Source organism: Panthera onca, chromosome C1 (assembly GCF_046562875.1).
Source record: "Panthera onca isolate mPanOnc1 chromosome C1, mPanOnc1 haplotype 2, whole genome shotgun sequence".
NCBI classification, from domain to species: domain Eukaryota; kingdom Metazoa; phylum Chordata; class Mammalia; order Carnivora; family Felidae; genus Panthera; species Panthera onca.
The window spans coordinates 34,915,278-34,933,186 of NC_138346.1; the positions used below are offsets into that span (position 1 = coordinate 34,915,278).

A 17,909-nucleotide genomic window follows, 5' to 3' on the forward strand; every position below is an offset into this window, starting at 1 on the left:
TAACAGGATTGGAAGAAGGCAGCTATTTGTATAGCAGTAGTAAGACAGCATTCTAGTCTGGAAAGAATCCCTGGGGTGAAGGGGTGCATGAAGTTATAGAAAAACTTAAGAGTATGGCCAGGACATAGAAAGCTGTGGGGAGTAGTATGAGCTACAAGAAAGGGGACAAGGTACATTTTTCAACCGTAGGTTTTGGAATAGGCATTAAGTTAAAATCCTAGTTTTACCAGTTCAACTGTGTTACCTTGTGTGGGTCATTTGACCTAATTTACACATTAATTTTCTTATCTATTGGGAATAACAGAGATTATTTTATAGTACCATATATAGTGTCAGGAAAATTAAGTATATAATACTTGTAGCAAACATTTATAGTGTTTACTTGTGATAAGAATTATTCTTTTTTTTTTTAAGTTTATCTTTATTTATTCTGAGAGATAGAGAGCAAGTGAAGGAGGGGATAAGAGAGGGGAGAGAGAGGAAATCCCAAGCAGGCTCCACACTGTTAGTGCAGAGCCCAAAGTGGAGCTCAAACTCATGAACCATGAGATCAAGCCACCAGGTGCCCTGATAAGAACTGTTCTAAGTACACAATAATTATATGAAATAAGTACTGTGCTGCTGTTATCCTTCTTTTTGAAACCAGAGAAATGAGGCACAGAGGGTTTAAGTATAGCTAGTAAGGGGGTAACTGTAGCAAGTGAGTACCCTTAAACTTAGACAATCTGGCTCCAGAGTCCATGCTCAGAGTGGGTCCTGGTAATCCCTTAAGTGGGTTTGTGAGGTCAAAATTGTTTTTTATATTAATACTAAGACAGTATTTGCTGCCTTCATTGTCATTCTCTGATGAATACACAGTGAAGTTTTTCAGCAACAGATTGAATGCAGAAGTAATTATGAGATTTGCAAAAAAAAAAAAAAAAAAGTAAAACAACAAATACTACTCTTCTCACCAAATTTGCTTTTGTTCGGGAAAAATAAAATTTCACTTTAAAACATGTCAAAAAAACCCCACTGTGTTAACATGTAATGGGCTTATTTTTTTAAATGAGTTAATAAACTTTTTAAATGTAGGAGTGAAAGGGGGTTCTGAGGCAAAAAGTTGATTTGCTGCTCTAACCCACTAGATTCTACTGCTTTATTAATCAGATAAATTATAGAAAACAACTGATACAATGTTCATACTTGATAGGCTCACTAGTAATTTACTTTTTCTTTTTTTTTTTTTTAAATTTGTTTTAATGTTTACTTATTTTTGAGAAAGAGAGAGAAAGAGCATGAGCGGGGAAGGGGCAGAGAGAGAGAGGGAGACACAGAATCTAAAGCAGGCCCCAGGCTCTATGCTGTCAGCACAGAGCCCAAAGCGGGGCTTGAACCCATGAACCGCGAGATCATGACCTGAGCCGAAGTCAGACATTTGACTGAGCCACCCAGGCGCCCCTACTTTTTCCTTACTTTTAAGATAATTTTCTTTACATTTTAACATTTTTGAAATCAGGATGTGTCTTGACTGAATAAACTTCAGCTACCAGGCAAGTAAATTGTGAAATAGCAACAGTCATCCTTATTTGGTATTTTGAGAATTTGGCTTTGTGAATTCATTTATTCATTTATCATTTCAATTAATACTAGTAGCACCATATTGAGTTAAATTTTTTTATTAAAAATTTTTTTAATGTTTGTTATTTTTGTGTTACGTTTTTAATTGAGTTTCCATCTGTAAATTGTTGCTTAAAATGTCTATAAAATATCACAGTATAATATAGCTTTGCAATGAATAATGGTCTCAGCCGAAGATTGCCTGACATGTGCCAATTAATTCAGAGAAAATTTGCCAGATCCCTCGGTCTCTAATTTCAAACCTGGACAAGGTTGATATTCCTGTTTGATGCATTTGGGAGAATATCTACCTGTCAAACGTTTCTGGGTGCTTTTTAAAGAAGCTATCAACTTCCAACCATATTTAATTTGGAAAAATAAAATTATTAAGCTTAATCACATGGAAAAAGCAGGCAGAAATCTCAGGTTTTATTATGGCCAAAAATAAAACTGTCATTACTGCAGGTGCTAAATAATTGAGTTCATGAGATAAGTAACTAAATCAATAGATGTTTGAGTACCTGTTATGTGCCTCACACGTCTCTGTGAAGTACGGATTCTAGTGGGAAAGACAGACAATAATAAGTAAACAAATAAGATAATTATGATTTTGCTAACTGCTATGAAGGAAACGGACAGAATGATAGGGGATGGAAGGAAGAGGAACTTGGGGAGCCAATTTAAGTAGAGGGAGCTTCTCTGAGGAAGTGACATTTGAACTGAGTCTAATCCAGACATAAAGAGAGGGCTGGGAGAGTGTGCCTTATGGCTAGTAGAACAAAGATGTCCAGAAGCATAAAGCATAATTAAAATTTTTTTTTAATGTTTATTTATTTTTGAGACAGAGAATGAGCAGGGGAGGGGCAGAGAGAGAGGGAGACACAGAATCTGAAGCCGGGTCCAGACTCTGAGCTGTCAGCACAGAGCCTGATGCAGGGCTCGAACTCATCAACTAAGAGATCATGACCTGAGCCGAAGTCAGATGCTCAACCGACTGAGCCACCCAGGCACCCCAGCATAAAGGATAATTTAAAAAGTCATATGTGATTATATGGATAAGCTTATGTTTTTGTCCTTTAGTTAAACATTTTTTCATTTTAATAAAGGTTTGTTTCTTATTTTCTACTTAAATTTGTTACTGAACAAATTACAGTCTTAAAATTAGTAGTATTGTAGAGTTGAAGAAATGTGGTGGTTTTTGGTTTTAATTATTAACACCACTGTATTTCTGTATTTAAAAGTATTACGTGGACTCTTGGGTGGCTCAATGGGTTAGGCGTCCGACTTTGGCTCAGGTCATGATTTTGCGGGTTCGTGAGTTCAAGCCCCATGTCGGGTTCTGTGCTGACAGCTCAGAGCCTGGAGCCTGCTTCTTATTCTATGTCTCCCTCGCTCTCTGCCCCTCCCCCATTCATGCTCTGTCTCTCTCTGTCTCAAAAATAAATAAACACTAAGAAAAAAAAAATGTTAAAGAAAAAAAGTATTACCTTGCAGTCATTTTAAAAATAGTATTGGTAGAAAAAAAAAATAGTATTGGTAGAAACTAAAGTGATTTGATAAACAAATTTGTTGTTATAGAAGAGATTAGATAGGAATTTAAAATAATGAATTTAACCTGAATGTGAGACTTTCTCTTTTTTTTTCTGAAGGATTACTTGGGGAGCTTTTTAAAATAAGTATTCCAGGCTCTATATCAAATAGGGATTCTGATGCAATATATACAGATAAAAAGATTTGTGGGATTTTTTTGAAAATAATATTTGGGTTTCTTTTTTATTTTAAAAGCAGTTGATGTTCTTTGTAGAGAATTGGAAAAAAATATTAATTTTAGTTGCTTGTCCTTGCCCTTTTCTATAAAGCAGTAGCATACATTTAAAAAATCTTCTAATCCCTTGTAGTTAGCAAAAACATAACTTACTAGTTTATAAATTTTTCCTAAAACATAAAACCTGGATTTAAACCATTTTTATATTTTAAATATTTATGTTAAAAACTTCTTCATTTTGGGGGCACCTGAGTGGTCAGTCGGTTGAGTGTCTGACTTCAGCTCAGGTTATGATCTCAAGGTTCGTGGTTTTGAGCCCCATATCAGGATCTGTGTTGACAACTCAGAGCCTGGAGGCTGCTTCAGATTCTGTGTCTCCCTCTCTCTCTGCCCCTTCCCGGCTCATGCCGTGTCTCTCTCTGCCTCTCAAAAATGAATAAACATTAAAAAAAATTTTTTTAAGTTGCTCATTTTGACTTTTTAAAGTTTATTTTTGTGTAACAATAGCTAGTTAGAAAACACAGTGAAGGGGCTGCTGGGTGACTCAGTCAGTCAAGGATCCAAGTCTTGATTTCGGTGCAGATCGCAATCTCATGGTTTTTAGGATTGAGCCCTGCATTGGGTTCTGCGCTGACATTGCAGAGACTGCTTGGGATTCTCTCTCTCTCTCTCTCTCTCTCTCTCTCTCTCTGCCCATCCCTAGCTCTCTCTAAATAAATAAACTTAAAAAAATAATAATGAAAAAGAACCAGCGTCACAAGATAATATAAACCATACAGGAATCAACTTAATTGGAAATGTGTTGACCTACATGAAGAAAAAATAAAATTTATATTAAGATGTATAGAAGAGGATTTTTAATAAAGAGCAATGCCATGCTTCTGTATGGGTTAACTCAATGTTGTGGAGATGTGATTTGGAATTAATTTGTAAACTCCTATGAGAATGGAGTGTAGGAAAGAAACTTATCAATATAATTCTAATATTCCTGTGGAAGAAGGAAGCAGGCAATAATAAACACATTTTTAGGAAAAAGAATCTCTATACAAGAAGGGACTTGGAATATTTTTTACTAAGCTACAGTAATTAAAACATTATAGTCCTGGTGCAAAATTAATGGGAAAGTAGCTCAGAAATAGTTCCAAATGTATGTAAGACTTTTTGTATGTGACAAAAATAGCATTTCAAGTAACTGAGGAAAAACTGGACATAAAATATATTAGAACAATTTAGAGCTGTCAGGAGAAAAACATTTGTTAGATCTTAATCTCATATCACATTCTAAAGTAACTTCCAGATTGTTTAAACTATAAATGTCATTTCTAATTTTAGAAGATTCACACTTAACTAAACAAGCAGAGCAATTTTTAAAATATAATAACATATATCGTGGTATCTTATACATCACAGCATTTTGTGTATAAAATCTTTAATGTTTTGGCAATAGGTATGAATGTTGATACTAATTTTTATTATCTTAGTTTTAAAAGTCATGTATATCATATTAATAAATGCAGGACAGTTAAAGCCTTTATATTTAGATTTATTTAGATATTTTCATGCTGAGGTATTAGCTTTATAAGTAGAGTAGGGAGAAATTATTCTGTACATGTGACAGTCATGTGCTTTAAAAATACATGATTGGGGGCACCTGGGTGGTTCAGTTGGTTAAACGTCTGACTTTGGCTCAGGTCATGATCTCACAATATGTGAGTTCGAGCCCTGCATTGGGCTCTGCTCTGACAGCTCAGAGCCTGGAACCTGCTTTGGATTCTGTATCTCCCTCTCTCTGCCCTTCTCCTCCTTGAGCCCTGTCTCTTTCTCTCTCTTTCTCAAAAATAAACATTAAAAAAAAAAGATGGAGTATGGTTTTGAGAGTTTATATTTGGATATACTATCAATAATATTTATATCCTGTGACCTTAAAATTTCAAATCCAGTTTTTACAAGTGATACTACAGAAAAGAACAGAAAATACATAAATAAGTATGAAGATGTTCATTGCAGCATTTTTTTTTTTTTTTTGTAATATAGGAAAATTGAAAACAACCTATGTGTTTATCAGTAAACTATTAAATGGTAAGTTTTGGGCTTAATTGCTCTATGGCTGTTAAAAAGAATGAGATCTATAGGTCTTCTGTATTTTTAGCAACTGAAAAAAGCATATTGTAGAAAACTACATCTGATGAACATGTGACTATAAACTATATACATGCACTTATATATAAACATGCATATACATAAATATATATTTGAAAGAAAAATAAATACCAGATGGTTGACTCTGTTTAATCTTCATGGGTGGGATAGTTGGGATTTCCTTTTTTTTTTTTTTTTTTTTACATACATATACTATTTATAATATTTGAACATTATTTAATAATTGACTATCAACCATTAATTCATATTTGTAGCTAAATATATTTGTAAAATTATAAAGATAGCAGTTGATATGCAGGGCAGAAATCGCTTTTTAATTTTCCAGGAAATAAAAAATTAAAATCAGTTGGAATCCGGCAATAGAGATACAGGAGTTTTTTTAAGTTACAATTTGTTTATTGGAAATCAGTCCTTGGTGTCACCACTACAATGAAATTATGCTTTTCTTCCTTACGTGGTAATAAATATATCAGAAGTATTTACCTTCTTTTCTGGAGTACTCTTCAAAGAGGATGTAAAATTCTGTTTTTCTTCTTAATCTTGTGCTCCATTGAGCTCATTAGAAATGATAAAGTGGTAGGAAGAAGATGCTATAAATTATATTAACAAAGCAGCCCCTTTTGTTTATATCTTCATAAGAGACTTGAGGAAAGGAAATACTAAAGGGAGATGAAGATGTTAGAATTTATACTTAAATTATTTCCTAAGAAACTAATGTAGGTTTTGTTTTAATATACTTTATTTGAAGCTTAATAAAAATGTAACCTGGGCCACCTGGGTGGCTCAGTTGGTTAAGCGTCTGACTTAATCTCAGTTCAGGTCTTGATTTCAGGATTGTGAGCTCAAGCCCTGTGTTGGGCTCCAGGCTGGGCGTGAAGCCTATTTAAAAAAAAAAAAAAAAATGTAACCTAGCTTACTTATTTTTCAGGTACTTTGTAAGTCAAAAACATTTCTTTAAAATTTTTTTTTAATGTTTATTTATTTCTGAGACAGAGAGAGACAGAGCATGAGTGGGGGAGGGGCAGAGAGAGAGGGAGACACAGAATCAGAAGCAGGCTCCAGGCTCTGACCTGTCAGCACAGAGCCCGACGTGGGGCTCGAACTCACAAACCATGAGATCATGGCCTGAGCTGAAGTTGGTCACTCAACTGACTGAGCCACCCAGGCTCCCCCAAAACATTTTTATTCTCAGTAGCTGTTCAGGTATTTTAGTTTCCAGAGACTTGGTAGGAATTCTCAGAGCAAATGCTGTGGCAAGACTGAAATTTCTTTAGTCTTCATACTATTGGGAAATTTGTAGCTAGATGTGAAAAGGATACAGTCCTCTCTCTGCATTGTAGCCAGGTGAGCTTTTCAAACCTTGAATCTTATAATACATCTGCCTAAAATCCTTAGTCACTTTCTACGCTTAAGGCAGACTGTAAATTCCTATTTATACCATCTGGGCCATGCCTACCTTTCTACACCCTCAACGTTTGTCCCTTGCTTTTTGGTCACTTGGATCTTCTTTCAGATTTCCTGTGTTTTCTTCTTGCCACAGGGCCATTATATAGGCTGTTCCCTCTTTCGAGAATGCTCTTTTCCTAATTCTTTAATTCTACTGATCTTTGTTATCTCACCTTAACTGTTGCCTTAGAGAAGTCTTCTTTGATTCCCTCATCAATGTTAGGTTCCTTTTATTATGCTTTTGTGTGTCATGACTTCTTATTCTTCATCTCTTTGCAAAAATGCATTTAGTTTTCTGTACTAGATAAATGCTTCATTATAGTGACTTTCCATCTGGTTTTATCATTGTCTTACCAGCTCCTAGCATAATGGCTGTCATTTGTGTTTAAGAAATACTTATGGAATGGATCAATGAATTTCTGACTAAATCCTGCCTTTGCTTTAAAGTCGTCTCCTGGAGTTCTGAGCAGCTTTCAGAGGCAACTACCTTAGGGTATTTAGACAATTGTTCATAAACATTTTTTATTGAGGTATAATTTATGTAGAGTCAGAGGTACATTAATCATAGCCCTGTCATGGAATCCATTTTTAGGTGAAGAACGAGGTTTCAAAAGGTAGTACCATTTAACTGTTGTTTAAAAGGAAAAAAGGGAATTCTGACATTGATTTGAACAATCATCATAATAAATGTGGGAACCTCACAAAATTACTTCTTTGAAGGCCATTGTCATTTGGATGTATGGCTGTGCTATATTTTATGAAGGTTTTTTTTTAAATTAATTATTTTAGACCTCATTTATTTTAGTTTTTTATTTTTTTTAATTTACATCCAAATTAGCTTATAGTGCAATGATGATTTCAGGAGTAGATTCCTTAGTGCCCCTTACCCATTTAGCCCATCCCTCTCCTACAACCCCTCCAGTAACCCTCATTTTGTTTTCCATATTTATGAGTCTCTTCGGTTTTGTCCCCCTCCCTGTTTTTATATTATTTTGTTCCCCTTCCTTTATGTTCATCTGTTTTGTCTCTTAAAGTCCTCATATGAGTGAAGTCGTATGATTTTTGTCTTTCTCTGACTAATTTCACTTAGCAAAATACCCTCCAGTTCCATCCATGTAGTTGCAAATGGCAAGATTTCATTCTTTTTGATTGTCGAGTAATACTCCATTATATATATACACCACATCTTCTTTATCCATTCATCCATCGATGGACATTTGGGCTCTTTCCATACTTTGGCTATTGTTGATAGTGTAATTTTTATTTATTTTGAGAAAGAGCAAGCGAGGAGGGGGGGCAGCAAAAATGGGGGACGGACAGAGAGCGAGAGACCAAGAGTTCCAAGCAGCACAGATCCCACTGTGAGGCTCAAGCTCACAGACTGGCGATCATGACCTGAGCTGAAACCAAGAGTCGGATGCTTAGCCGACTGAGCCACCCAGGCTCCCCTGTGAAGTTATGTTTTAAGAGTCTTATTTCTTCAGCAAGAGTTTGTAACTTGAGTGTCCATGTCTATTAATGAGCTTTAGTTGATCTGAACTCCCAGAAATTATTTGCAGAATTGTGTATGTATGGGTATTGTGTTTATCTTTTTATGTAGTGTTTATTAATCCTTTTTTTCTGAAATTTTATTATGGAACATTTCAAACTTATAATAAAGTAATGACATTAGTGTAATAAAACATATATACCAGTTATTCAGCTTGAATGGTTATTAATTCATAGCCAGTCATATTTCATCTATACCTAATTAGTTTTCCTTCTTTGACTGCTCCTGCTCCTGTCCTGATTGATTGATTGATTGACTATTTATTTATTTATTTTTATTTTTGAGAGAGAGAGAGAGAGAGTGCTAGCGCAAGCAGGGGGAGAGGGGCAGAGGGAGAGAGAAAGATCCCAAGTGGACTCCATACTCAGCACCGAGCCTGATGTGGCGCTCAATCCCACGACCCTGGGACCATGACTGAGCTGAAATCAAGAGTTGGGCAATCAACTGACTGAGCCACCCAGGTGCCCCTGCCCTGATTATTTTAAAGCAAGTCTCTGACACATTTCACCAGTAAATATTTCAGTATGTAACTTTAAGAAACAAGCAGTATTAAAACAAAAAACAAAAAAAACCCAACCTAACTATAATAGTTATCAAATATAAAAATAACCTATGATAATTCCTTAATTTTATATCATCAAATAACCAGTCGTGTTCTGCTTTCTCCAGTTGTATCATACACTTTTTAATTGTTTGAATCGGAGTCCAAGAAAGATTCATATGTTGGTTATTGATTTTTTTAATCTGTTAGGTTTTCCTACTATCTTTTTTCTCTAGAAATTTATTTGACTAAATTCATCAGTCTATCTTAACAGCATTTGCTATTTGAAAATAAGGGGAATGTCTTACTCCTCTTCATACTCCTTCCTTACATCGTACTTGATATAGTGCATTATAGAGAGACATTAAAAAGTCCTTTTGGAATTGAAGGGGGAGAATTAGAAAATCTGATTCCTTTTTACAGGGACAAATTTAGTGTGAAATTTGACACACTTTTAGGAAATACTATCTTTTAATAAAGAAACTTATTTCAGGGGCGCCTGGGTGGCTCAGTCGGTTAAGCGGCCAACTTCGGCTCAGGTCATGATCTCGCGGTCCGTGAGTTCGAGCCCCGCGTCGGGCTCTGTGCTGACAGCTCAGAGCCTGGAGCCTGTTTCAGATTCTGTGTCTCCCTCTCTCTGACCCTCTCCCGTTCATGCTTTGTCTCTCTCTGTCTCAAAAATAAATAAACGTTAAAAAAAAAAAAAAGAAACTTATTTCAGTTGCTTTGAAGACATTATTCTCCCCTCAGAGAAGTTCTTTATTTTTTCCAGTTCTTAACTTTTTTCTTTTTTTCAGTGCTTATTTATTTTTGAAAGAGAGACAGAGTGTGAGCAGGGAAGGGGCAGAGAGGCAGAGACAGAAGATCCAAAGCAGGCTCTGGGCAGACAGCAAAGAGCCCTATGCAGGGCTTGAACTAACAAACTGTGAGATCATGACCTCTCCCGAAGTTGGACGCTTAACCTACTAAGCCACCGAGGTGCCCCTAGCTCTTACTTTTTGAGCCTTTAAATTAAATTAAAATCCAAGACCTTTTCATTGTCTTTCTCACTTTAAAAATAATATAGGCTGTTTTAATTTTTTTCTGTAACTCAAGAGTTACACATAATTAGAATATCCTCAGTATTCCTTACCTCAGAGGTAAACACTTAAAAGTTTAGTGGATATATTCGTCCAGGCTTTTTTCACATTTTATTTAGTTTTTTAATGGAATTATAGTTCACATAATTGTACAACTTGCTTTTTCTACTTGGATATTTTTCCATTATAGAAAAAATATAAATCTACCTTCTTTAAAGCCCTTATTTGTATAAACATTTATAATCAGTGTGCTGAATATATGACCCTTGATTTCTAGCTTTTCTATATTTGTCATTTATAATCTGTCACATGGTTTGTTGTATGAAATGTAACTTAATTCCAATTGTATATTTGGCAGAAGCTCTAAGCATAGACTATTCATTTGTCTTGGGTAATGTGCAGTTTGATTTTACTCAGTAAACTTGTTTTTTGGTTTTGGTTTTGTTTTATCCCAAATCTGTTTATTGGAATAGTTTCTTACTCATCTTGAGTCTGGGTGCTTTAAGGGCTTCTGTCTGAAGGAGCATCCTTCTATAAGCCTTGCTTTTCCTCCTGTAGGCTGGCAGAGGACAGTGGAACAGCCAACACACAAAACAACCATTTGTGCATGGCTAAAGATGGTGTTGATTTTGTAGCATCCTGGGCACTTCACGTCCATGAAGTAGGAGTTGGGGCTCTGCACCAGGTGTTTCTTCTTGTACTTCCTCTTCTCTTCCAGGACAGGTGGAGGAGGTCCTTCACAAGGGGCATGTTCTTGTGAGAAAGTATAAACTTGTTTTTGCCACTTTGAAATATATTTCTTGGGGAAAATATAAAAGTATTAGGAAAAGAAGTTTCAAATATATCCCTGAAAATAGAATTTATTTCTTAAAAATAAGTTTTGTTTTAATTGAGCTCTAGTCTAGAAGTAAGCCTTCTTATCTAAAATATATACAAGGTTAGTTTTTCTGTTAGTGAAAGGTGCACATCCTTTACCTTTGGTAGTTTCTTTAAGTACATGATGCCATCTTCAAGTTTGGTGCTTTTTTTCTTTCAGAGATAAAAAAAAAGGACTAGAAGTTAGAAGAAGATGCTGGGATCTGAACGTGGTGTTGTGGAAGAATGGTTATCAGAATTCAAGGTAAATTGGATTGGTGATAGGAATGTATCATATGATTCTATATGTCCATAATTCAAACAGTGAATATGTGCTCTGGAGAAACCGAAACAAATGTTATGATATGAAGTGGAAATGGCAAAATATGAAATAATGTGTTTCTGTAATTGTAACTCTTTAAAAAGGCACTAAGGTGAATAATGGCTAGAAGGTAATATGGAAAAATAAAAATAGTTGTTAGGATTGATGAGGGGATATATCCATTTTTAAATATATTTAATAAAAAAGGGGAAGCTTCCAAGCTTTAATAAGGCACAGACATAGGATTTGTGTCTTATATTTTTATTTCCTGTAATTAAAAATCATTCATTGATTTTATTTAAAACTATATAACTTCTGAACACTAATAGAAATAAATGTTTCATAAGTATAAAACGCAAGAATAAAAATATATTCTAGGGGCGCCTGTGTGGTTCAGTCGGTTAAGCATCCAACTCTTTATTTCAGCTCAGGTCATGATCTCACAGTTTGTGAGTTTGAGCCCCACATCAGGCTCTGCACTGAGGGCGCAGAGCCTGCTCGGGATTCTCTCTCCCCCTCTCCCTGCCCTCTTTCCCTCCCCCAAAATAAATAAAACTTATTATGTGTGTGTGTGTGTGTGTGTGTGTGTGTGTGTGTGTGTATTCTATACTTATTTTTTTTTTAGACTAGGTTAGTTTTTTTATTGTTGTTGTTGTTGTTTTAGTGTTTTTATTTATTTTTGAGACAGAGAGAGACAGAGCATGAGTAGGGGAGGGGCAGAGAGAGAAGGAGACACAGAATCCAAAGCAGGCTTCAGTCTCTGAGCTGTCAGCACAGAGCCCGACGTGGGGCTCGAACTCCCAGACTGTGAGATCATGATCTGAGCTGAAGTCGGATGCTTAACTGACTGAGCCACCCAAGCACCCCTAGAGTAGGTTAGTTTAAAGTGACCCTTTTCAGCAAATCTTGGTACATGTGATTTCTAATAATTTTTCATGGTTGACTAGTTAGAAGAACTGTACACTATAACATCCTAACAATTTGTCTTATTAACTCTAATGATATTTCTTGTATTAATTATCTTTACTTTTCTTAATTGACTCTATCATAAATCTTTTCAAGAGAAACTGAGGTAAAATATATTTCCTGACTTCCCAAATATTAAGTTTGCTTTTGATTTCCTTTGATGTTTCTTTTAGGCGTTACCTGACACTCAGATCACCAATTATGCAGCAACTTTACACCGGAAAAAAACACTGGTCCCAGCCCTCTATAAAGTTATTCAAGATTCGAATAATGAGGTAGGAAAGCTTATAAGAAAAATAATTTCAACATAGTAAAGTGAAATATGTGTACTGAAACACATATGTAAGTTTTGTAGTTTTCCCTCCTCTTTTTTAAAATCCTTCTTATGGAACTGGAAAACTTTCTACTGTTTTTCATTCTGATAGTTGCTTTGGCTTTCCCTTTCCCTTTCCCTTCCCTCTTTATATTTTTAAATGTTTTGACAGATTTGTTCCTGTTGAGGACTGTATGTTTTGAGTCTTGATCTGAGTGACCATCATCTCAATAGATTACTTATTTATTTGAAACTTTTCTCTGTTTCTGTTTGGGATGTTTCCTTTTCTAGAATCCAAATGTTAGCCTTACACTGATTCAGCTTTTTTTAATTTTAAGTATGTTTGCTGTTATTTTATTGACAGTGTGGAAGTGTATGTATTACTCTGATCAGTGAACTCAAACTGGTAACATGAAATGATGCTGCTAGTAAATTTAGCTTGAAAATGATTGGAGAAAGCACTATTTAGCCTAAATAGTTAAGATCAGTAAACTTAGAGTAAGAGTTTCCTGTTATTCAGCTTTGTGATAGAAGAAGGAAAACAAAATTCAGCTGTTGAATCTATATGTTAATTTATGCAAAATACACACATTATCTTTCCATTAACACAATAGTATGACATATAGTTTTATCACCACTGGATTCATGTATGCTTTAAAATGAAAATGAAAGGAACACACAGGAAAGTAGCTTCTTATCTTCCCAGATACAGCCTCCAAGAGTGCCTCTGCTGTGTACTGGAGTGAGTTTGAAGAAGTTCAGGTAATCATCTCCTAACCAGCAGCTTAATTTAAAGTGCATCTTAATTTTTGTCCTACCACTAAAAGCTTGCTTTATTGACCTCTTTCTTTACTATCTCCTAAACTTGGATTGGCTCTCAGTTAGGCTTGCATCTGTTGCTATTTATAGCAGCAATTGCAGGATTCATTTGCTTCTTTTTCTCTTGCTGTGTATTTATGTTTTATAACTTTAGGTGTAGTAATGTATATATATTCATATCCTTTTTGGTTAGGAGTTTTCAAAATTCTGTTTGAATAATGAATGTGTGTTATTTCCTACCCCTTGTTTTGCACTGTCTTAACATTTAAGCTTTGCTTATTAAAATTTGTTTTATGCTTTCTCTTTACATTGTAAGCTCTTCATGAGCAGTGGTCATATAGTCTGTATTTGTTACTTCCCTAGAATCTACTATATTATCATGTACATAATGAACACTTAGTAAATATTGATTAGAAGAATAGTGAAACACAAAATGAGATTCTAAAATGCTATCATTTTCATTAACACTCACAAGTATATAAAAAGGATTGGTTTCCTTTTTTATACTTTAGAAGCTCTGACATTAAAAAAACTTATTCACATTACTTTATATTGTAATACTTCATAATAATGTATGAGACCTTATCATGGGTAGAATTGGAAAATTACAGCTTGAGAGATAAAAGCTCAACAGTAGTCATTATAATCAACCAGTTGCCAGAGGAGAGCTGTCTTTCCATCTTTTCTCCTGTCAGGTTATAAGGTTCTAACCATGTGGTCATATTTCAGAAAAGCAGAATGTAGAGCTCTATAGAATCTCAAACTAATTCTGGATTTCAGTTATAGAAGGAGGCCCCTTTTAGTCCTGATTTTATTGTATTCTGAAACGTAACTGTTTTACTTAGTTAACAGGAAATTATTTCAGAAAATCGTCACATGCCACATATAATATTAATTGAAGCTTATGGTGATCTTACAGTTTTGCTTTAAAGACCTTAAAAGTTCTTAAGAAAGTGTATTTCCTAGTTTAGTATTACATATCATGGCCAACCTGTACTGCAGCTGAAATTTTATTCTCTACACCAAACTTATTGCTTAATTTTCCTCATTTCCTTTGTTCTAGAGGTTTCCACACCAAACATATTGCTTAATTTTCCTCATTGCCTTTGTTCCAGATCCTCTAGTCACTCTTGCAGTTCTTCCCCTTCAGGAAGACCTCCATCTAATCGTTATGTTAACCCTATCACTTTTTCATGATTTGATTCCCTTTCCTTCTTCCTTCACATGGCTCACTTCTCTCTTTACCCAGCTAAATTTTCATAGGTCATTTCCTTGCAAACATTCTTAGCTCCTTTGCTTCTCATTCCATTCATTAGTTCTTTTTCTTTGGGGGAAAATCTCAACACTGGAAAAAATCCAGCCATCCATCTTCTTCAGGCCTGTACCTGAGCAGCAGAACATACTTGCAGAACACAGTTTTGTTGACTTTCTCCACTTTAAATGCAGGACTAAAAGGCTCAAGGTCACATAATACTGCCTTGCATTCTTGCTTTACTTTCTTGGTACACTGTCCCACTGCATTTTACACCTTCTCTTTCCTCATACTCTTACCCTCCTTTTCCTCATCTCCAGCTTGCTTTCTGTGTCCTTAAAAAAGAAGAAGATAATTGGGAACTCTCATATTTTCCCCTTCCTATCTACCACTCTACCAGCTTTTCCACCTACATTCTTTTGCCTTTTCTGCTGTTCAGTGGATGAAGTGTCTCAGGTGGTATCAAAGTGTCTCTTGTACTTAGGCCTGGATCACATCTTCTCTGGCCACCTCAAAGATTGCTCCTGCAGTTATCCCTCCTCATTCCTTCATCATTGATTTCTGACCAAACTCCTCCTCCTCCCCATTTTTAAAAAAAGCAGAGTAAAAATTTTGACAACTCTGTATTTCTTTGCTATGCTTAGTTAAAATGTAGTCTTTTACATGCCATTGTGGTTCTTGCTACTGAGGAAGGGAAGTTAAGGTCTTTATAACAGAAACGAATCATAATTGTACCATGGCAAATAAAATTGAGAGACAGCAATTCTGGAGTCTTTGACTAAAGAGAAAAATAGATTTAAAACATAGATATATATTTTTAATAAATACACTTATGAGAGCAGCAATCTTTAATTCCCCAAAAGAGCTTTTTTGTCAGTACTTTAAAAAGATACCAGCAGTTGACTATTTTCAGAAATTTATTACTTCATTATTGACACTACACGGAATATACTATTTGTAGTTAAATAATCCTCACCTCCTACTCTCAACCTTCATTCTAGTATAAGAAATGTGGGATAGTGGAAGCATCAACTTGGTGTTCGAAGACCTGAATTTTAAGTGTCTTCCTCCACCACTAACTTCTGTGACTTTGAGCAAATTGTCTGACTAGTCTAGACTTCTGTTTAAGGGGAGAATTGAAATTTTTTGAAGATTGTAAATATTATGACAGTGATTTCACATAATGGGCCTAGTAGTTACTAGACACGAGGGTGTACATGTGTGTGAACTTTTTTAGCTTTAAAGTCATTCCCTAAGAGCTAAGCTTAGCTCATCTAAATATATTAACTGTACAGTTAACATTGGGTTTGTTGATTTTTGATTTGCAATCTTGAAAGTAGTGACTTATTCTAGACGGTTAGGTTATTACAGACCTATATAACTTCATTCAAACAGATTTCCAAATGTATATGCATTATTTAATCATTCAGAAAAGAAGGTAGCATATAAATACTGAATGATTCATTTTAAAGCTAGTATTAAATTTTAATTTAGACATTTTTTATAGTTTCTTGTCAATGTGTTATTTGCATTTTAAAATCATACCCAGTTTTGTGTAGTCTATAGTTATTTGAACAAAACCGTTTTAGATTGGCAGTACATGATTAGGAAAAAGGGAGAGATTTATTTAACCTGCTCATTTTCTTTAGTTTTCAAGGTGAAAAAGATCTTCATAAGTCCTATTGTGTGATATCATATGAAAAATTTAACACTAAAAAAGCTATTCCTATATTTTCAAAATCTTTAAATATAATTAGTAGAATTTAGGTCAGTCTTAAAACATAAAAGTAATTCATTTGTTTTACTTGTATGTATGTAAAATATTAGCTAACATTTTGGATATCCAATTATTATATATTGCAAAATCCCTTTGTCTACTGAGTAGTATATAATTTTATTTAAATCATAATCTAAGTTGAGATTTAAAGTTTATTTCCAACAAGAGCATTTGAAGTTATTTTCTTTCAATAGAAACTTTTTAAAGTGGAGGATAGTAAGGGCTGATAATAATAGAAAAGGAAACTTAATATAAATGTAGTACATTGGTTAAATAATTATCTAACAAATTTAACGGATCAGTGTATTGAAAAATAAGTTGATATTATATGGGCACAAAATACTTATAGTTAGTAAATTGGTCAGTTTAATATATAGTCTCTGTGCATAAGTAGAGATTAAGGTTTGGGACACATTGATTCAAAATATGCAAAAATTAATACTGAAAATTTATTTTTTAAATATTACACAAGTATATGTGCTTTAAAAAAAACACAGTTACAGCAAATGAATAGAAATAGCTAATGTACTTTATTTTCCTTTTAGCTTCTGGAGCCTGTCTGCCACCAGCTGTTTGAGCTCTATCGTAGCTCTGAAGTTCGACTTAAGAGGTTCACACTGCAGTTCTTGCCGGAATTAATGTGGGTTTATTTACGGCTTACAGTTAGCCGAGACAGACAGAGTAATGGTTGCATTGAAGCACTTCTGTTAGGAATTTACAATTTGGTAAGTTGAAAAAGATAGTTTGGGAAACTTTAAGTATTTTGTAAAAATTTTCTGAAGTAATACTTAAAGAATATTTATTAAAAAAATAAATTGAAAGGTCTACTGAGTAATTTATTTGAATTTATGAGAGGCTTAATAAGTAATTGCCAATAATGCATTTTATAAAATAGGTGAAAATATTATAATTGATAGCATTGTTAATATTTTGTGACTTATCTTTAAATTACTTTATTTGACCAATGTTTATGAATGTGCTCCATTTAAAATTTTTGAAATTTATTTTGAATAATCATTTGATAAAATATATACTTGACACTGTATTGTTAGAAATTCTTCTAAGAAATTCTTAAGTATCTTAAACATTATTCTGGGGTTTTTTTCCCCACAGTGTCCAGTTAGGACTTTGGTATTGAAATTCCTGCTCTTTGAAGATATCCTTTGTATTTAGTATTCATTGTAAACAAGCACTCCACATAATAAATTTTTTTTTCCATATTAATTTTTCAAATTTAAATCCAAGTTAGTTAATATATAGTGTAATAATGATATCAGGAGTAGGCTTTAGTGATTCATCACTTACATATAACACCCAGTGGTCATCCCAACAAGGGTAAAGTACCTCACAAAACATTGAGTTTCACTGTAAATAAATATTTTTCTATACCAATGTTCAACCCTCAAAGTATTATCCCTTAAAAGATCATTAGAAAACATTTCTATCCCTGGAACATATATCTGAAG

General features: G+C 34.3%; 1 protein-coding gene and 1 pseudogene across 8 annotated transcripts in view; one reads left to right on the top strand and one right to left on the bottom strand.

Annotated features, from left to right (window-relative positions):
- The window catches only part of HYCC2 (hyccin PI4KA lipid kinase complex subunit 2), a 90,943-nt gene that overhangs the window by 32,887 nt on the left and 40,147 nt on the right, over positions 1-17,909 (top strand). For 7 of the 8 annotated variants that reach the window (XM_078451027.1, XM_078451029.1, XM_060622905.2 and 4 more), the window contains 3 exons: positions 11,176-11,259; positions 12,456-12,557; positions 16,989-17,168. In XM_078451027.1, the coding sequence (XP_078307153.1) occupies positions 11,209-11,259; positions 12,456-12,557; positions 16,989-17,168 (333 nt within the window). In that variant the 5' untranslated portion in view covers positions 11,176-11,208. Of the gene's footprint in view, positions 1-11,175; positions 11,260-12,453; positions 12,558-13,301; positions 13,358-16,988; positions 17,169-17,909 lie in introns of those variants that run through there. The other variant, XM_060622909.3, reaches the window with a different exon arrangement.
- LOC132671048 (small ribosomal subunit protein eS27-like pseudogene) lies at positions 10,598-11,123 on the bottom strand (annotated as a pseudogene).